This window comes from Lycorma delicatula, chromosome 6 (assembly GCF_047948215.1).
Source record: "Lycorma delicatula isolate Av1 chromosome 6, ASM4794821v1, whole genome shotgun sequence".
NCBI lineage: Eukaryota > Metazoa > Arthropoda > Insecta > Hemiptera > Fulgoridae > Lycorma > Lycorma delicatula.
In genome coordinates, this window is record NC_134460.1 from 2,135,637 (window position 1) to 2,154,353 (window position 18,717).

The 18,717-nt window shown below is 32.1% G+C and overlaps 1 protein-coding gene across 1 annotated transcript in view; it reads right to left on the bottom strand.

The window, feature by feature from the left end:
• Positions 1–11,549: 11,549 nt before the first annotated feature.
• Positions 11,550–18,717, bottom strand: part of MsrA (methionine sulfoxide reductase A) — a 45,869-nt gene continuing 38,701 nt past the window's right edge. The window contains exons 3-6 of the mRNA XM_075369059.1: positions 18,197–18,363; positions 17,319–17,433; positions 16,170–16,306; positions 11,550–12,924 (exon numbers count right to left, since the gene is read on the bottom strand). Of these exons, the coding sequence (XP_075225174.1) occupies positions 12,684–12,924; positions 16,170–16,306; positions 17,319–17,433; positions 18,197–18,363 (660 nt within the window). The 3' untranslated portion in view covers positions 11,550–12,683. The remainder of the gene's footprint in view (positions 12,925–16,169; positions 16,307–17,318; positions 17,434–18,196; positions 18,364–18,717) is intronic.

Here is an 18,717-nt window from a genome sequence, read left to right on the forward strand (position 1 = left end):
GTATTGTGTAATTTAATGTTGAACTATTTTTTTCTTTTTTGTCAATTTTCTTCATCTTTTTCTTGTAGGGGGGGGAGTAAAGCAGAGTGGGATTTGGTAAATTTTTATAGCTGGAAGCTCTTCCTCCATCCCAACGCCGTAGGGTGAAGACAACCACACTGTGACGTTACCGGTCGCCACACCACCCCCTCCGTTCAAAGCCCTGAGGGGCTTTACCGGAGGTCGTCTTTAGACCCTCTTAACCGATTACATCTCACAGTCATCAGCAAGGTTACGGTCAGGATGCCACCGATGTATATGGTTCGGCAGACATTTGCATCAGAAAAATACAAATCAAATTTCGCCTTCACTTAGGCCTCAAACGGACATCTTCACATCCAATCTAACATGATTCCTTCAAACTAACTGACCGAAACCGCGGAAGCACGAACCCCGCGCCCAGCAAAGATTTGACAACACCGTTCGTGACTATGAATGATTCAGAAAACGAACGAGTTTAAAGTTAAATCTGTGCTACACTGATACCAATCAAAATTACTTTTACGCAACATAGAAAATCACTGGTCGACCAATTTAGATCACTTAAAAAAAAGGGGAACCCAACCTCATTCCGGTTCACGCAGGAGCCGGGTAAAACCCCGCACCATAACCCGGTTTCATCATGTTGTCTCGCGTGGCATTACGAAGTCACGATTACGATCGCCACTGGCGGAGGGAAGCCACACCCCCGGTCGCACGGGCTACCATACCCCTGCGGCGCGGCCACTCGCGCCAGGGGAAACCCCAAAGAGAATCACAAACAAAAGCAATACCACCAACGTTACGTGGGTAGTGGCGCGATGCCAATACGCCTACCTCCAATCAATCCAATGCCTAAACCGAAACCCTAGCCACCCGGGATCCTACCACGATCGAGTACCTCGATTAAACTCCCTCTGCAGACTTACACAACGCAGGGGCGCGAAGAAAACCAGCCACTAAAGACCACTCCTCGCGGATCATCCAGTTAATACGGAGATCCAGAAAGGAATGTATTCTCTCAAGTTTCCTAACAGCTCCTGAACGTTTGACCTCATATCGCGGACAGACGTAAAGGACGTGGTCCACTGAATCATCAGTCCCGCAATCTGAGCATTGACTCTAATCCACCAAACGAAACCTAGCCAAACTCTCCCAAAGGCACCATGCCCAGAGAGAAACGTGTGATTTACCGAGGGAGACTCATCTAATTGCACCTAAATCTGACACTAAAGGAAATATACCATGCGTGCAGCGACCTGTGGTGGATTCGTCCCACCTGACCTGCCAAGACGCAAGGCCCCGGTCTTCTCTCTCCTGCTTTCTTTCCGACGTCAATAGGTTATTTACCTTGGAAATATAGCGTTCCTTACGCTCTATAGCCAAGATATCTATTGGTTTGACCCCGACTATAATACAGACCGCCTCCCGCGAGACTGTTCTATAACCGCCTCTAAAAGCCAGCAAGAGGAGTCGCTGGGCCCGCAGCAAAATATCCGCGCAATACCTAAAAGCCATGCGGTGAGCCTAGACAGGCGCAGCATACAGGATAATAGCTTCGCTGAAACCTTTGTAAAGGATACGCATGGTACGGTAATTTAACCTCCTCGTGATTCCTTCCATAAAAGGCATCAGCGGCCTTTTTGCTACATACTGTAGATGGTCCTTGAACCGAAAATTCTCATCAAGGATAATACCCAGGTATTTTTAAGTTGCAACGTACGGAATGGGGAGACAGCCATCCGGACCCGGATTCGTCGGGTAGCAGCCAATCGGCCTTTAAGTAACATCATTGCGGTTTTCTCTGAGCTGAAAATCATATTATGTTGGAGACTTCACAGTCGGAGTGTCTCACAAGCAGCTCGTAACTCTACCTCGTTGCGCCAATCCCCGTCAATCAATAGCAGCGCGTCGTCAGCATTAAGGGACGACATGACAACCACATGGCAACCTTAAGCACAACATCTAATCGAATTCTATGATCCAAAGAAGAGGACTCAGAACACTGCCATGAGGGCATCCTTTAGTTAAGGTCTTACGAACCTAACGAACCGCCGTCACGCAGGGGTACGGTCCGACGGCTGAAATAACTTGAAAGCACTTCTAGTTCATTTCGTGTACACTTATGCTTCTGCACCTGAAACAGTGCATAGGACCACCATAAGTTGTTAAATACCACGGACAGGTCTAGAGAAATCCTTAATACATTTTTTCATGGACTAGACTATGCTATATTCATCACCTTTAGTATGGCATCCACAGTGCTCTTGCCCGGTCGGAAAACACATGCTTGTCCATTAGCATATCAGTGGCCAATCTAACATTAATACGCAAATACAGGACCATTTCAAAAATCTTGTCAATCATTGGCAAGAGCGTTAGTGGTCGATAAGAACTAACAGTAGCATCTTTGTCGCCAACTTTGAACAACAACAAGTCTTCACGCTTCCAACACACCGCAAAGTGGCCAGCGAAGGGCAACATAATATATATTCTAGTTATAGGACCAAGGAGTACTGGAAGCGTTCGGAGGAGGAGCTCCACTGTGATACAATCATATCCGGGGGCCTTGTGCATACTACAGATCACCTGGCGCACTTTCGGCTCAGTGATCTCGAAAATCGCCACTTCCCGCCTGACGCCTTTCTTTCTTTTTCCTGTTTAGCCTCCGGTAATTACCTTTCAGATAATCCTTTAGAGGATGATATGTATGAGTGTAAATGAAGTGTAGTCTCAACCATTCCTGAGATGTGTGGTTAATTGAAACCAACCACCAAAGTACACTGGTATCCACGTCTAGTATTCAAAGTCATGTAAAAATAAATGACATTACTAGGACTTGAACGCTGGAACACTCGACTTCCAAATCCGCTGATTTGGGAAGACGCGTTCACCACTAGACCAACGCGGTGGGTTCCCGCCTGACACGCCGATGGCATGACACTCACCCACCATAGTGCCGGGAGTAAATCGTTCAGCAAAATGTTAAGGACACGGTCCTTATCAATTACCACACCCTCACGGATTGACAAGGCTGATAAGAGGACATCTTTCCTGGGTTTATGTCCAAGGACTCTATACACAACGCCCCAAGTGTCTCTACTTCCTTGCCCCTGAACGAAGGAGCGCCAAGAATTACGCTTGGAGGACCTAATGCTATGAAAGTACCTAGCCCTCGCTCTGCGGTAATTTGTAGTTAGGGCCTTCTCATTGCACAGGCCTTCTGAGTCGGTACACAGACTGCTTCATTGCTGTCAGATTCCGAGACCACCATCCAGATATACGTTCCCGACCAATGCCTCTAGGAATGGCGGCTTCAGCCGCCGCCACCGCCGCAGAAGTGAAATTTTCTGCCAGGACATCTAATGGCAGGCCATCAAAGACTCGAGAAAAAATCTCCAGTTTGGACTCCAACAAAGAGAAGAATTTCGGCCAGTCCGCCCTCCTATGCAGGAAGCGCCCCCAATAAACAGGAAAGTGTCCCTGACGGCCATCGTGCAGTTCGTCCACTATTTCAAAATGATTCAACCGATGATCGCTAGATCACTGATCTAGCGATCACAGACTAGTCAAGGACCCTGCCAGGGATGTCCCTACCGATGGTGATATCAATATTTGTACCTGAAAAGGCCTTTCGTCCGTTACCCGTACCGACGTAAGTGGTCAACTGGTTTGCAATATTAAAGACCTCAAAATTGTACTGCGCGATGAAACTGTCAATTAGGCCACTGCCATGATTAGTGATCCCATTGTGCCAGAAAAGCGACTTCGCATTAACATCGGCACCCATAAGGATAAATCCTTCGTTATCACACAATACGAAGGATCCTATCCCATTTCACTAGGTGTTCCTCAGTGGTATCCCTGTATTGGAAATATGAAGTAACAACTGTAAGTTTCTATCTGCGAATGGCAAGTCTGATCACATCATGATGCACGTCAGAAACCTGCCGTAAAAAGACACTATCAAGTGACTTCCTGCATAATGGACAATCTACTGAATAATGGAACAAGAGGCAGAAAAAACATATTTTTGATATCGCCATTTCAAGTTTTCTGAACAAGTATAGACTAATTTGGTTTCAGGAAAAACATGAAAAAAGAGAACCAGCTTTTACCCATCAAAAAGACTGGTTGGAGAAAAGTAAAGTTGAATGTGATCATGCCCATGTACTTGGAGGAAATATATTAGCGTAGTTGTGAGATATGCAGTCCAATGCCAACATGACAGTTTGTCATGAAAATGAATTGGACAATTTAGAATATGATAAAAAGTTTTACGATTTCAAAACAGTAGGTTTGAAATGCAAAAAAGAAATATATAAAAGTAAGTATATGCTGTTTTATTGTATGTAAGAGTGAAATAAGGTTGTATAGGCTGTCCCTGATGTTTTAAATTTGTACACAGAAAGAACAATAAAATTAACTGGCTTGGAGTAACAGTCCAATGACAAAGTTATGGAAATACTAATATTTATTGATGATAATGATACTTTAGCTCAAAATAGCAACTAATGAATGATATTGATTTATTGCTGGGGAGATAATCATTTTCAAAGTAGAAACAAGAGTAAAATAGTCATTAAATCTGACAAAAAAAGGGAATGAAGAACAACAAATAATGAATAAATAAAGTAAATGAAGAACACAATATACTGGATGTTGTAGAATTTTGTTATGTAGTTGCTAAAATTACAAAATATGAACAAAGTAAAAAATAAAAAACAGATTATGAAAATTGTTACTCGGAAAATAAATCAACATTCTCATTAAACAATTGCTTTTATAGACATATAATATAATCTCAAATTAAATTATAAAAAGCAAAATTTTTTAAAGGAAATAGTGTAAAAAAATAGTTTAACTTAAGCTGGGGGACATGCACTTGAGTTTGAGTTATATTCAGGCAACAGTGTCAAAATAGATCTTCAGTATATTACCATGAGTAAAATAGCAGACAAACAAGTATGCCCTACACAAAAATCTTTCTAGCTATGAAAACCTGGCAGATCACCCCTAACTACATATGGGTGCTGCAGAAGGACAACATCGAGGCTCCGTCTCTCTACAATCTCACCTAACTCAACATGAACTACATAAACACTCTGGGCATTTAGTTGACTGAACGTAACCATCTAAGGAATTAGCAAAACCGTCGTAACAGTTCTCAGACAGCAAGATTGTGAAACTTGAGAAGGTATACACTTGATCACCACCTCAAAAATAGCACTGAATAAGACTTTATACAACGCAAACCTCTGTTTGTGAAAAGAGACCAGAGGTTTTGCTCTTCCTCCAGCTACATGATGGTGATTTGTTTCTGTTCATGAATGTGGGGAAGCATGTGAACCCATGGGTGTTCAAGGTCGAGGGCAAGATGTTATTCACAGTCGTCAGATTAACATTAAAGAATTTTTGAAGATAATGGTAAATCAATCAATGCTAAGATAGATGGAAGTGCAAATTTCTACTTTAGTAAATATCATATATTTAAATGGACCAAAAAAACCGCCAGCATTTAGTAGAATTAGAGCTAGCAATATTGCTAGCAAACTACCTGGTATAATAGAATAATAAACCTGTGCAGCCACTAGAAGCTAGGCCTACTAGAAGCTCGTGGCTTCTTATTGATGATAAAGGTAGTTGAACACAGAAATGAAAAAATAACTGAATTAGTTACTCATTACACCGATTGGAATATCGCTTGTGGCTTGTTGCATCGGTGGCATCCTGAGCCGAAACGACTGAGAGATATCATATGCTGAGTTTTATAAGATGACCTCTGGTAAAGTCCATTAGGGCTAAGTACGCAGGGGGGGTTGGAGAGTGTCTTCCCCTAGGGGATCAGGATGCGTCTGATCTTCATCTTGCAGAACCTGTTTTTCAATATAACAGCAGACAGCTGATTCAAATCACTACAGCTTGTTGATGAATTGACATGAAAGGTCTAACTTATGTAGGAACGATTCATTGCAACAAAAGAAAAATATTGCCAGCCTTAAAAACAAAAAATTCATTCTTCAAATTTTGGTTTCACCTGAGACAAAACAATTGTTTCATATATTTCAAAGAAAGGAGAGACTAAATTTACGGTCTACAATGCACCATGATAAGTCAGTCAGCAAAAGTGCTGAAAATAGACCTGAAATAATTGGATTTTATAATATTACTAAATCAGGTGGTAATTCATCAGACCAGAAATGTGCCAACTACTCTATCGGTAGAACTAGAAGGTGGCATGGTCCAATTGACAGCCCCAGGGGATTTATGTTGAATGACCTGTTGACTGCAGCTGGATTGGTTTGTCTGAACGCAAGTTTTGACCTGTACAGACATGATTAATTTTATTCATGAAGGCTTACTCTTCAGTATTTGATGTTATAATATGTGACTATGGTATGATTTAATTTGTCTAGTATTGTTTATAGCTTACAAATTATGTTAATAAAGTTAAACGATAAAAAATGAGGTATCCAAATACAATATAGGTGCTTAAAATGCTAACTATATGTTGAAAAATGAAAAAATCCTTTAATTAAAATTTAAAGATTTTTCAAAAATGGTGGGTGACAGAAATATTCTGGTTCATATTCGTTTTCAGCAACAAAAACCAGATTAAAATCATGTATTGCATTTTTAAGAAACAAAAATTATGTTTATCAGTGTAATCAGAGCAAAAAGTCAGTTATTTTTATTACGAGCATCAAAATTATACATATTTTTACCTCTTTTAAGGGACTAGGGTGTGTAAAATTATCCATTATTTTGGAATTTTCTGCAGTTGAGAGATTGAAATGTTGTCATCGATATTATGTATAAAAAAATGTAACCAGCCTTAAAATGTTTTTTATTAATTTGGCAAAATGAAGTAAAAGAGTTAGCAAATATTTATTTGCTAACAATTTTCTCCTCCTTTATTTACAATTAAAAGAATCTAATATTTGTTATGAACAGAAAAATGATTTATATTTACTTTTTATATGACTTGTAACAGATGGTACTAATAATTCAAATATTTAAAAAAGTAATAAAAAATTATTATAGCAGAAACAATTTGTATAAAAAATAATTAACGGTGTTAAAAAAAAAATTAAGAAAATTATTGTTAAATTAAACACTATTGTTACTGTACAAATAAATCTTTATAAAAACTATCACCAATTATTAAATAAAATGTTATTACAAGATGGCGCCATTTTTAATTAAATTTTATGTTATTTATTTATCTAATTTTATTATTAATTAAACTGTATGCTGCAACAAAAAGTGCCTCATTTTTATTTATTTTTTTTTATATAAAACAATAATATTTACTGATTGACAATTTATTTAATTTAAATAAAGCTGATATAAAAAAGTTATTTCATTAGAATCTAAGGATTCAACAAATTTAAATATTTTAACTGGTAATTATAAAAGCAGTTATTACGTTCAATTTTTAACAATTTTTGGAGTATTAATTTACTCCTCTTAAATTTGTAAAATATCATTTTTATTTCCAATTTATGCACGACTGCCCAAAAAGGAGTGTAATGTATTTAGGGTGTATGTATGTTTGTTCCACCATAGCAGCTCAATGGCTTGACTGATTTAGATGTGTGACACCACGTTGGAATCCTTATGTTTCCAGAAATACTATAGGATATATATATATGTACGTAGTAGTAGAGATTTACTGGTTAAAGTACAAACTTTAATGAATTGAATTAATGAACTGTGAATTAATAAAATAAAAAATATTAATTACGTCAATTAAAAAAATTTTCGTTTAATAATAATGGACTACCTGTGGGGACTGCATGTGAGGCTAGAGTGGTGAGATGTGAGCACCTCGTGCAAGGCTAGACCAATCATCATCATCAACTGGTAACAAACAGGTGCCCCTGGAGCACTGTTTTGGGAGGTGCTGTGGGGTGCTATATCTCTGCAAACAATTGTCCAATTTTCAAAATTCAAGTGGAGTATTTGTTAGTAGGTTGAAGGTTAACTTTTGCATGCATCAGGTACACTCTCGATCTGACAGACCAAGGTTATTTGGAAATGTATATTTGTTCCACTGTAGCAGCTCAACGGCTGAACCGATTTAGTTGTATGATCCCGCGTTGGAATCCTTACTTTATCGAAATTGTCATAAGCTATATATAGCCTCTAGATTTTAAAAATTTGAAAGAAAGTTATACTATATACAAAATTGTCACCCGCACGCTCTTTAATTATCCTAGATTAGTAATCAAAATACATTAAAGAGCCATTTTTTTTGACAGTTGTTTTTTAATTTTTATTATTTATTCTTGTTTTATTTTAATTTAAAAAAGCTGCTTCAGTTCAACATTCTATCGTTTAACTGTGCTCATACAACATAAGAGGTAAACTCAGTTTTATAATCAACATTCTTTTATTTAATAAAGACACTCCTAATCGTATTTTTCATTTTACATAATTGAAGAGTTATTGAATGAAAAGACAATTTTTCTTTTAGAGGGGATTCTAAATTATTACATTTTTTAATCTATATAAAACGTTTACGCCTAAAAACATAAATAAAAATAATTTATAATTTTTTAAAAAATAATAAAACTAATGAGTTTTATTAAGTAAAAGTCATTTTTTCTAGATGAAACAGTTTAGTATAAAGAAAACATTTCAGTGAATCATTTGGGTGTAATTGAATTAAACTTTTGATGAATATTAACCAGGTTGTAAAAAATTGTATATTGATTTAATTTTTACTCAGATAACATTACAGTATATGAATGTTTGTTTCATTTTAATTAATAACAATGATGTCACCTACCTGCTTTTAAGAATGGTAGTCTAACTGCAGGTAAAAAGTCCCAGAAAGAAACCATTGTAAGGTAGTTAGCTGAAAATAAGAGGTTACCAGAATAAGCAGTTGCAGATAGGCTGTAGTAGCATGGATCTTAAGTACTACGGTGGTGTACTATGAAGGGGAAAAGACGGTGTACCTGCAAAATTCCATGAAACTATAAGGATACTGTGACATAGTGAGTATTGGTTACCCTTAAATAAGCCAACATTTTCTGAGAAAAAGAAAAGGTAAATGAATGAAGGTAAATGAAAAAGAAAAGGAAGCGATTACAAAAAATTTGAATCTTATTACGATGAGATTCTACTATGAATAAAAAAAAAGTAAAGGCATTTATCGGATAAAGAAGTACAAGTAAATCGTGTAAAAAAGTATAACATAATTCTTTCAGCTGTTATCAAGAGTATCAGAATGCGGAAGAAGATGGTGAAAATATAAATATAAAATAGAATACATGGATTAAAAGAGTCGGTGTAGAGTCCTTCAGTTGAAAAATGTAAAGTAAATTAAGCAAAAAAAAATGAAAATTACCAAGACACTAGAAAAATACAATCGTGACAATTTTAAAGAGACTAAAAGGAAGTGATGTAAGCACACAAGAACTTGATCAGGAGAAAAAATGTAGATTTTTGGAATAATGCAGTATTAGTAGTTTTACAAGAAAGGTGTGATATGAATACAAAATATTGATTAATAAAAATTCCAGATTCATAGAATATGGTGTTGTTGTTTGAAAGGCGATCCATACATAACTGATTATTAACAGACCTACTAGTTTATTGACATCAGTTTATGAAAATTTTACATAATTTTTCAGAAAATTAGTTGAAGATAAGATGACATACAATTTGATCTACTGCAAAATGCTGTTCAAGCTAAACATCTATGTCTAGCCAAAAAGAAAGTTCTCTTTCTTTTTAAGTAATGTGCCTGAACACACATCTCAGGTTGTTGCTACAAAACATGACCTACAGTTTGTAATGCTTCCAAGTGTACTGTGTTTGGTTCCCAGTGATTATTTTCTCTTCCCAATTTTCAAGAAATCTCTCGCTCAAAAAATCACTAATTGTAGGTGTAAATTATTCAATTTCAAGGACTATACTGAAAATCTTATGTTTTCTTTGTCACGCTGAGAATATTCTTAACCGTCCTTGAAAAAACTGACTAAAGAAAATCATATTTAATAATATACATTAACAAGTATTATAGAAAAAAGAACTTCAAAAGGCATAAGCGAATCAGCCTTGGTAAAGAGTAAAATAAACAAAACATATTCTCTAGTATTCTACCAAGTAGGTAGGACACAGCTTTAAACATTAATGAACTCAAAGGCAATTTCACAGCAACAAAGGATTGGCATTTACCATTCACCTTATGAAAGCAGATCACAATTATACCAACATTGAATAATTATGTTGATTGTCGGTAAAATTGTTTTTCTCCAAGTAAAACCTTCTGTCATATTACAAACTTAGTTTATTTATTGTAAATAATCATTATGTAAAATTTTTACTGCCAGCCATCATCTAAAACAAAATCTTGATTTTTTCAAACTGATGTTTTTTTTACGCACATCATTTTTTGTCAACACATCAATGATGTTACACATGACTTGAAAGATACTGTTAAAATTAAAACCACTACTGTATTGTTTTCAAGAAACAACTGAGTAGCTAGTAATATTGAACTGCTAAAAATTTAAACACAAGCATTTAATAGTTTATAAACAATATTTAAACTTTCAGTTAAAACCGATTGTAACATTTATGCAAATAATTAAAACAATGTAGGTTATAATTTGGAAAATTTCAAGTCCATGATGACAAAATGTGATAACACTTTAAAAAATGTAAAAACAACTGGTAGCTTATGTTTCCAGAAAAGTCGCTGCTAACAATTGCACTAGCAAAGGACCCATATAAAAGCTATGAACAAATCATACAAGAAGATTTCATATACAGATGATTACAAATGAAATATACACTTTCAATAGCTTATTAAAAATATATTTTTTTAAGAGTTGAGATGATTACTTACACGGTTACATAGAAGAATTTAAGTTTTTAATTATAAATGTTCAATGTGTTCACCGTTTGTAACATGACATATATCAACACGGTAGTCGAATTTGTCCCAAACATGTGCAAGCATATGCTGGTCAACAGTAGCAATAGCACTTGTGATGCATGGTCTTAAGTCATCGATATCAACAAGAAGGAGTGGTACAAAAACTTTGTTTTTAAATAACCCCATAAAAGTATTCGCAAGGTGTTAAGTCTAATAAGGTATTCATCCAGATAATTTCTAACCTGAAAGTGCCAGTGAGGTAGAGCTTCATCTTGTAAAAAAACAAAATTCTCAATATCTTCGTTGAGACATTAGCTATTCACTTAACATGTCCAGATAAATTACAACGGTTACTGTCACTTTGTGAAAAAACAATGGCCCGTACAGCCTTTCATGAGATACAGTGCAAAACATCTTCACTTTAGGAGAATTGCATATATGTTGTAAACTTTCTCTTAGGTTTTCTGTACCCTGTAAACTTTTTCGCTAATGTGAAAAATACATTCATCATTGAAAATTAGGAGATGAAAAAAGCCATCGTCATTTTCAACACATTCCGGTTACTTTTTGAACATACCTCGTAAAGTTCAATAGGATTTATAGCAAACAATAACAACTAATATTCAAATAAAAACAATTTTCTTATTTTCATAAATAATTTTTATTAAAAATATATTTTAATTAGACTATAGATATCTTAAAATAAAAATTAAGTAACGTAATATAACAAAAATAGTACATAAATGACAAATAAGTAGAACAATTATAAAATATTCAGTTAAATAAATAATAATACTTATAATATAGTGTGCTGTGTACAACACAGTATGTTTTATGTGCATATATCTATCTGTATGAGTGTAATGATAGCTAATAACAAAATATTTTCATATAAAATGTAATTGATTAGATATTCTGCAATACATACATAACAGTAATACTTGACATTACTTTACTAATAAATAAAAATGATAACAGCTAAAAAGCTAAACTATCTAGAAAAAAAAGTAAATTTAGAAACATCATAGTAGTAATTAAGAAATAGCTTAAAAAAATTATAAGAATAAAATTTTATATACATTATATATTAGTTTTTAAAATAAAATAAAAAATGATACATTTTTCTTGATAAATTTGAATGTATTTGAGTTTAATATGTAATTTGATATATACAGTTTAAAATAAATTACAATTGAAGATGTGGGTTTCCATGAAAAACATTTTTGTAAAAATATGAAAAAATAAGGTAAGTGTCACACCGTATTTAATGTTTATTTTTGTACTTACGTGGATCAATTTGGTTTATATATATATATATATATATAAATAAATTAATTCTTATAATTTTTTTTTAAAAATTACAGTATTATTATTATTTTCAAAACGATAACAATAACCAAAATATTGAAGATTATACATAAAATTTACACATCATAATAAAAATACAAATTTATCCACCCCCTTTTTTTTATGTATATTATATATACATTTTAGCTAGATAATTAAATAATAATGCATAAAAATATATTTAAAAAATAAAATGAATTTTTTTTTGTACATTATTTGTTGCTTGTAGTCATTTTTTATTAGATAAATAATTGTTATAGAATCACATGTAAATATCTTCAAAATAAATAACAGCTGCCGGTAGAGTAAATAAAATGATTTAAATTTAATGTAAAACTATTTGGTACTCAATCATTTTTATTTAATAACTACAGCAATATTTTTATAATTATGGATGATTAGTAAATCCCATTATTCTATGTTTTTAACAAATTAATCCACGACCTTCATTTTCTTTAACAAGCTTATAAACATAATCTCTGACTTTGTCTTCAAGTCCTAATTTTTCAGCTTCTTCATTAAATTGTTTGACCCCACCTATACCAATAACATAACCGTTAAGACGTGCAGCAATATGCGATTTAATAAGTTTTGTTCCACATTGTCTGACACCAATAGCTTCACATAACCACGGATGCTGTTGTAACCTGTACTTTTGATGGTAACTGAAAAAAAAGAAAAGAGTATGAATTTTTTCTCAAAATCATTTAAAATTTATTTTAACATAACCATGTTTTTACGTTAACTTTAATAACAGCAATATGATGTTACCATCATATCTTGCGTATAACTTCAGTTTCATTACTTGTGTGTAATTGATTCTGAGTTGTTTAACTTTGTTAACAAAAAAAAACTAAACAAATATTGGTTTTAATCTTCTGTACTATATATTATCTTATTACTATTCTATTATCTTATTATCTATTACTGTATATTACTCTTCTGTATATTATTTATATTTAACTTATATTCTTTAACTGTTATTAAACTCATTTTTTTTTTTTTTTTACTTAAATTATAATAATTGCTGAGGTGTTCTACAGGTATTTATGATATGAAATATCTTAGTTGAAACTGAAGTTAGACAAGATAATAATATATGAGGGATGGCTAAAATGTAATGAACACTGGAACTTAACAAGGGAAAAAATGACACTCAAAGTGACAGGTACTTACAATCTTGTAGTTTTATTCTGCTATTAGTAGTAACATGCAAAAACCTACCGACCCACACCCTGTAGTTTCTCAGTCACCATTGTTATAGAGTTGAGTACATCTGCTATGTCAACATGTCAAGAACAATGTGTGACGACTGAATCTTTAACAATGGAAAAAGTAAACGTTCATGACATTCAACCTCATCTATGATGATTACACTGTTGATCAAAATATTGTAAGTAGAAGTGGGGAAAATTTCCTTTTACTGCTTCTAGAACGCATACTAAAATATCTTAGAAGATGTGTGTATTGTGTTCAACAGTTTACAGAGCCTATAAGAATACAATCTGACAATGCTTAGCCACACACACGTCACCGAGGTCCTTGAAGTTGAAATTTGAACCTACTCTATATCCTCCTTACACAGTAGATTTGGCGTAGTTAGATTGGGTAAAGTTACTGCACATCAAACATAAAAACAGGGATTTTATCCCAATTTATTGGTTTTCACTCCAGAACTACTGCAGATACGGTTCTGAGATCTATTTTATTCAAGTTTGCAGGTCAAATCCTTAAGAAATCACTAATTCTGCTCCTTAATTAACATCCTAAAAATTTCAATAAGACCTCATTTCACCGGATAGCTGAAATCCGGGCAAAATCTTTCACTAGCTATAACTTGCAAATGAAGCATTTTAAGATATATTATATGAACTTTTTCCATACTTTCACCAGTATCATAGGTTATGAAAATAACTTTCATGATACACCTACTATATATACTTTTCCCTCAGTATCTACTGATGATGAGTGTTTAATAATCAAAATGGACATCAAGTTTTAGGTATATAGAACACTTTTTGTACAATGTTTTTGAATGTAATCACGGTTTCCAATTGATAAGCAAATTAGAAAACATCTTTAATTTCTCTTTCTGCAGCTCACTTCAAAACTTTCATTATATTTTAAGTAAATAATTTAAAATTACAAACATTTATATAAACAATGAAATATGTAGCTCGATATGATTTAATTATACATTGAAGTTAATGAAATGAAACAGTACAAAACTATATATAATCATGAACATAATAAAACTCGCTCAGATATTAAGGATTATAAACGAACATAACTACTTAATATGGGGTCTTGCAACCAAGAATTTCACAGAACAAGCAAGACAAATTTCACATTTTCTCCATTTCCTGTATGACAGTTTAATATACTTTTATCAAATTACTGTACATGAGTTTCACTTTTCTATGTAAATGACACCCCATTCACATTTGGTTAATATTCAGTGCAATATGGTGTTTTTCAGAGAGTTTGTATTAACTTTCTTTACGCTTATTTTAGCAAATTCCATTAATAATAACAATTTAATTTTTCTTAAAAACAATGATAACAGAACAGATATTACTACAACTCTACATAATACTAGTTGGCTTTGCCCTTACTAATGTATGGTGAAAAGAATAACCCGTAAATTGAATTTTTTTTTAGAAATAATACTATATTATTAACTGAATTTGAACATCTTAAAGCCAACTAGTGAGAAAGTACCGTTAATGATCATTAGCGAAAAACCCAGTGAGCAAAATAGTAAAATTAATCTAACAATACTCCATGTAAACTACATCCTTTAAAAAGTTATGATACAGAGTACACATATAAAGTAAAACTATGGAGAAGGATTAAAAATTAATCATGTTTAATAAATTGGTTCTCATATCAAAGTTAAACTACATTTGGTGCAGTTTCAGTTTCACGGCATGAAATTGGCATTTAATAGTCATTACCGCTTAAAATTAATAGACATTAAAAAACATAATAATACTCAAAAGTGGATTTAAATAGTCCTGGAGTATCACAAAACAGCTTTTAATACAATAACTAACTGGTGGTAATGCTAACTAAACACTCACATTCTACCACAAAATTAGATTAGACTAAGTAATAATAATCATTAATTTATAATGTTTTACATGCCTAGTATCAACTTTAGTTTGGCAGTTTTTTACAAACAATTTTTTTAAACAAAATGTGTATTTTAGACCAAAATGACTATATATATATATATATATATATATATATTTTTAATTTTACTATATTTCTATAATTTAAGTTATTTAATAATTTAAACCGTGAAATTCAAAATTATTATCACAAAAATTATGTACTTATTTTAAACAGATGAAACCAGAGTTATCAATGAAGTCTAATAAGATTTTCTTTGATTGTTGTTTTTAAAACTCTTTCTCTCAATTAATTCATTTCTAACAAAATTATTATCTCCAACTTCTACTTACATTTCATACGCTAAGTTAAATATGGTCTATCATCTTGTGTTTTGGCGGTTTAATGGCATATTTTTTTCAATTACTAAAAAGTTAGTTTTTCCATCATTTTGGGGTCTTACACTTGATTTACGAAATTGATATTTATATGTTTGATACATTTTATTAAACTTTACATTAATATATTTGAACCGGCTTGGTAGCTTTGATTATTACAATATTTTAAATTTGGCAGCCAATTTAAGATGAACGTGGCAATTGATCGCAGCCATTCATGCATTTTTGTAATCCTCTATCGATGCGTAAGCTGAATCCAAAATCAAAATCAAAATCTGAGAAAGATTGTTTATGCACATATATATAGAATTCAATAACAAACTGTTTGTTCTTTGAAAATCACTTTTGTACATATTAGAATAATAAGATTAATAAGTAAAAAAAATTAAAATACTTACTCTTCTGCCTCATAGAAAGTACTTAGAGGAACGATATTTGTTTGAACGGGTTCATTGTATTTCTTTTGTTGTTCTTTTAAAGTTTTCTCTGCTAATTCTTTCTGTTCCTCATCGTGGTAATATATAAAAGATGAATACTGAAATAAATAGTTTAAAATTAAAGAAAAACGTTAAAACTTCAATGATATTAATAAAATATTACAAATTAATAAAACTATAAATAATAACAAACTGGAATCACCGGACAACCAAATGGGATAAAATAGTATATTTTTACCTGTTAAAGCTTAACATAAATGTACTGTAATTCAAGTGAGAGCATCTTTTTTAATTTTTTACAGTTTATTCTGTGTAAATAACACGTCATTCGTTAATTTACTTCATCTAGCTTGTTCCTGAAATGGAATTATCTTATCTTATTTACAATTTTAATAAACTTTAAAAAAAGTTATCCGCATTAGCTAGTTATTTAAATTAACTACAGGCAAATATTTTGGACAAGTTGTGTCACTGCTGCAAGTAAATAAGAGATCTAACGGTTGTGACAGTAACAGCACCTGCCAGTTTTAAAATTGAAGTAACTCGAATGATATTATATATGATATTATAATGCTGGTGAACACGACGAGTTTTCAATAATTAAAATTTCTTCCGACCTTGCTAAGAAAAAAAATTTAAACGTCTCATCAATGTTATATTCCAATTATATATTTTTTATACCTTAATACAGCCGGTTTTATAATAGATATAAATAATTAAAATATCACTAATTCAGTTTACTCTACAAGAGTAAATTTTACATTTTATTTTCAATATATTGATAATATCTGTACAGTTATGACTGTTATTTTATTTTAACGCCGACTTTATTTTGTAATATTTTAATTCTCCTGAACGTACACGGGTTTAAGAGCAAAAAGATCTTGAGATTTTATATTTTATTTTAATTGCCGGTAAGGTGGATTTTTTATTTTATTTATTCTATTATTAATACCCGTTCAGGATTTGTTTTTTTCACACAAAACTATCTCATAATTAACGGCGACTGTGATTCCTGTAGTTACTTTTATAAACAAAGAAACACATTAATTTGAAAAAATATATTATAAAACTGAAGTTATTTTACGATGTATTATATGCAACACTGACCTGTAATTTATGTTTACTAATAGGATCGTGATTCTGCCAAAATAAATCCAATAAATTTTTATAAGAGATAACACACGGATCGTAGTCTATATCAATAGCTTCAGTGTGATCACCGCTGTAATCAAAATAATTAATAAACAAAATTTATTTTAACTTATTTTTTATTATTTGTATGATTTTATTATTTTTACCTTATTTAAATTTTAACAAATGTACACCTAAAAAATCAGGATAATTTATAATAAAAAAAACTTATTTCGTGAAACAAAAATATGTCAAGCGATTAATAATAAAAGTAAACGTTACAAACAATCTTTTAAAAATTAAAATCGTTAAAAAATAAAACGTTTTTGAATATATTCGTTTGGCGAAACGTAAACTGCTAAATCTTAAAATTAACCTAATCTATTCTTTACAATACGACGGGAATTTAACGGTTTTAGTACTAAGATAACTAAGAACACCTAAAATTAACTTCAAATAATTACTATCATCTACACATAAATTTTGAGAAAAATACATACGAACAAGTTTTATAATAAAATAACAATTGAACAATATCAACAAATTTTTTGAAAAGAAGAAATAATTCAAAACAGTAAGTCATTAAAACGCGACAAAACCGATGAAAATATTTTTAAGAAGATAATTAGTAAAAACTATTTAAGTAATTTTTACTTACTTTAATCTTGCATATTCTTTGATCATTGTATTTTGGTCGTCGAGTTCAATTAACGGCACCGTATTATCGCAAGCGATTGCCTGGACAAGACCGATTTCCTGAATCGCATAATCATTCTTACGTACTACCTATAGTACAGTAGGAGAATTAAAAAAATAATAATTAAAGAAAAGCTAAGAAAGTACACGGTACTTACAGATCTCTATACGTCGGATTCTTCTTTTTTCCTCCTGTATAACCGACTCTAGTCCGAACTACACCGACAGTTGTACCAAACAAAGCATCCGGTGCCCAGAAGCACGCCATACCAAAAGTAGCTTTTTTGACAGGAACATCAATATTATGCAAGTAATTACTCATTTTCTAAACAGAAACATAAATTAAATACATTTAATTTTTATCCGATAGAATTATTAATAATAATGAAACGTACTTGAATTACTCCGACCTCACAGAAGATTCTTAACTAAGAATCTACACAGGAAAAAGTACGCTTAACAGAATAACGAATGCTATATTTAAAATACTACACTGCTATCAAACAAAGGATTCGATAATAATTTAATATCAAAATAATTAAAATATTTTTTTTTATATATAGATATTTTTTAATAAATAAAGATATTCAACGGGAACATTTCCTTCGTTAAAATTCTCGATTAATAATAAATTTTATAATTACAGCTAATAAATGTACAAATTATTAAATAATAATCG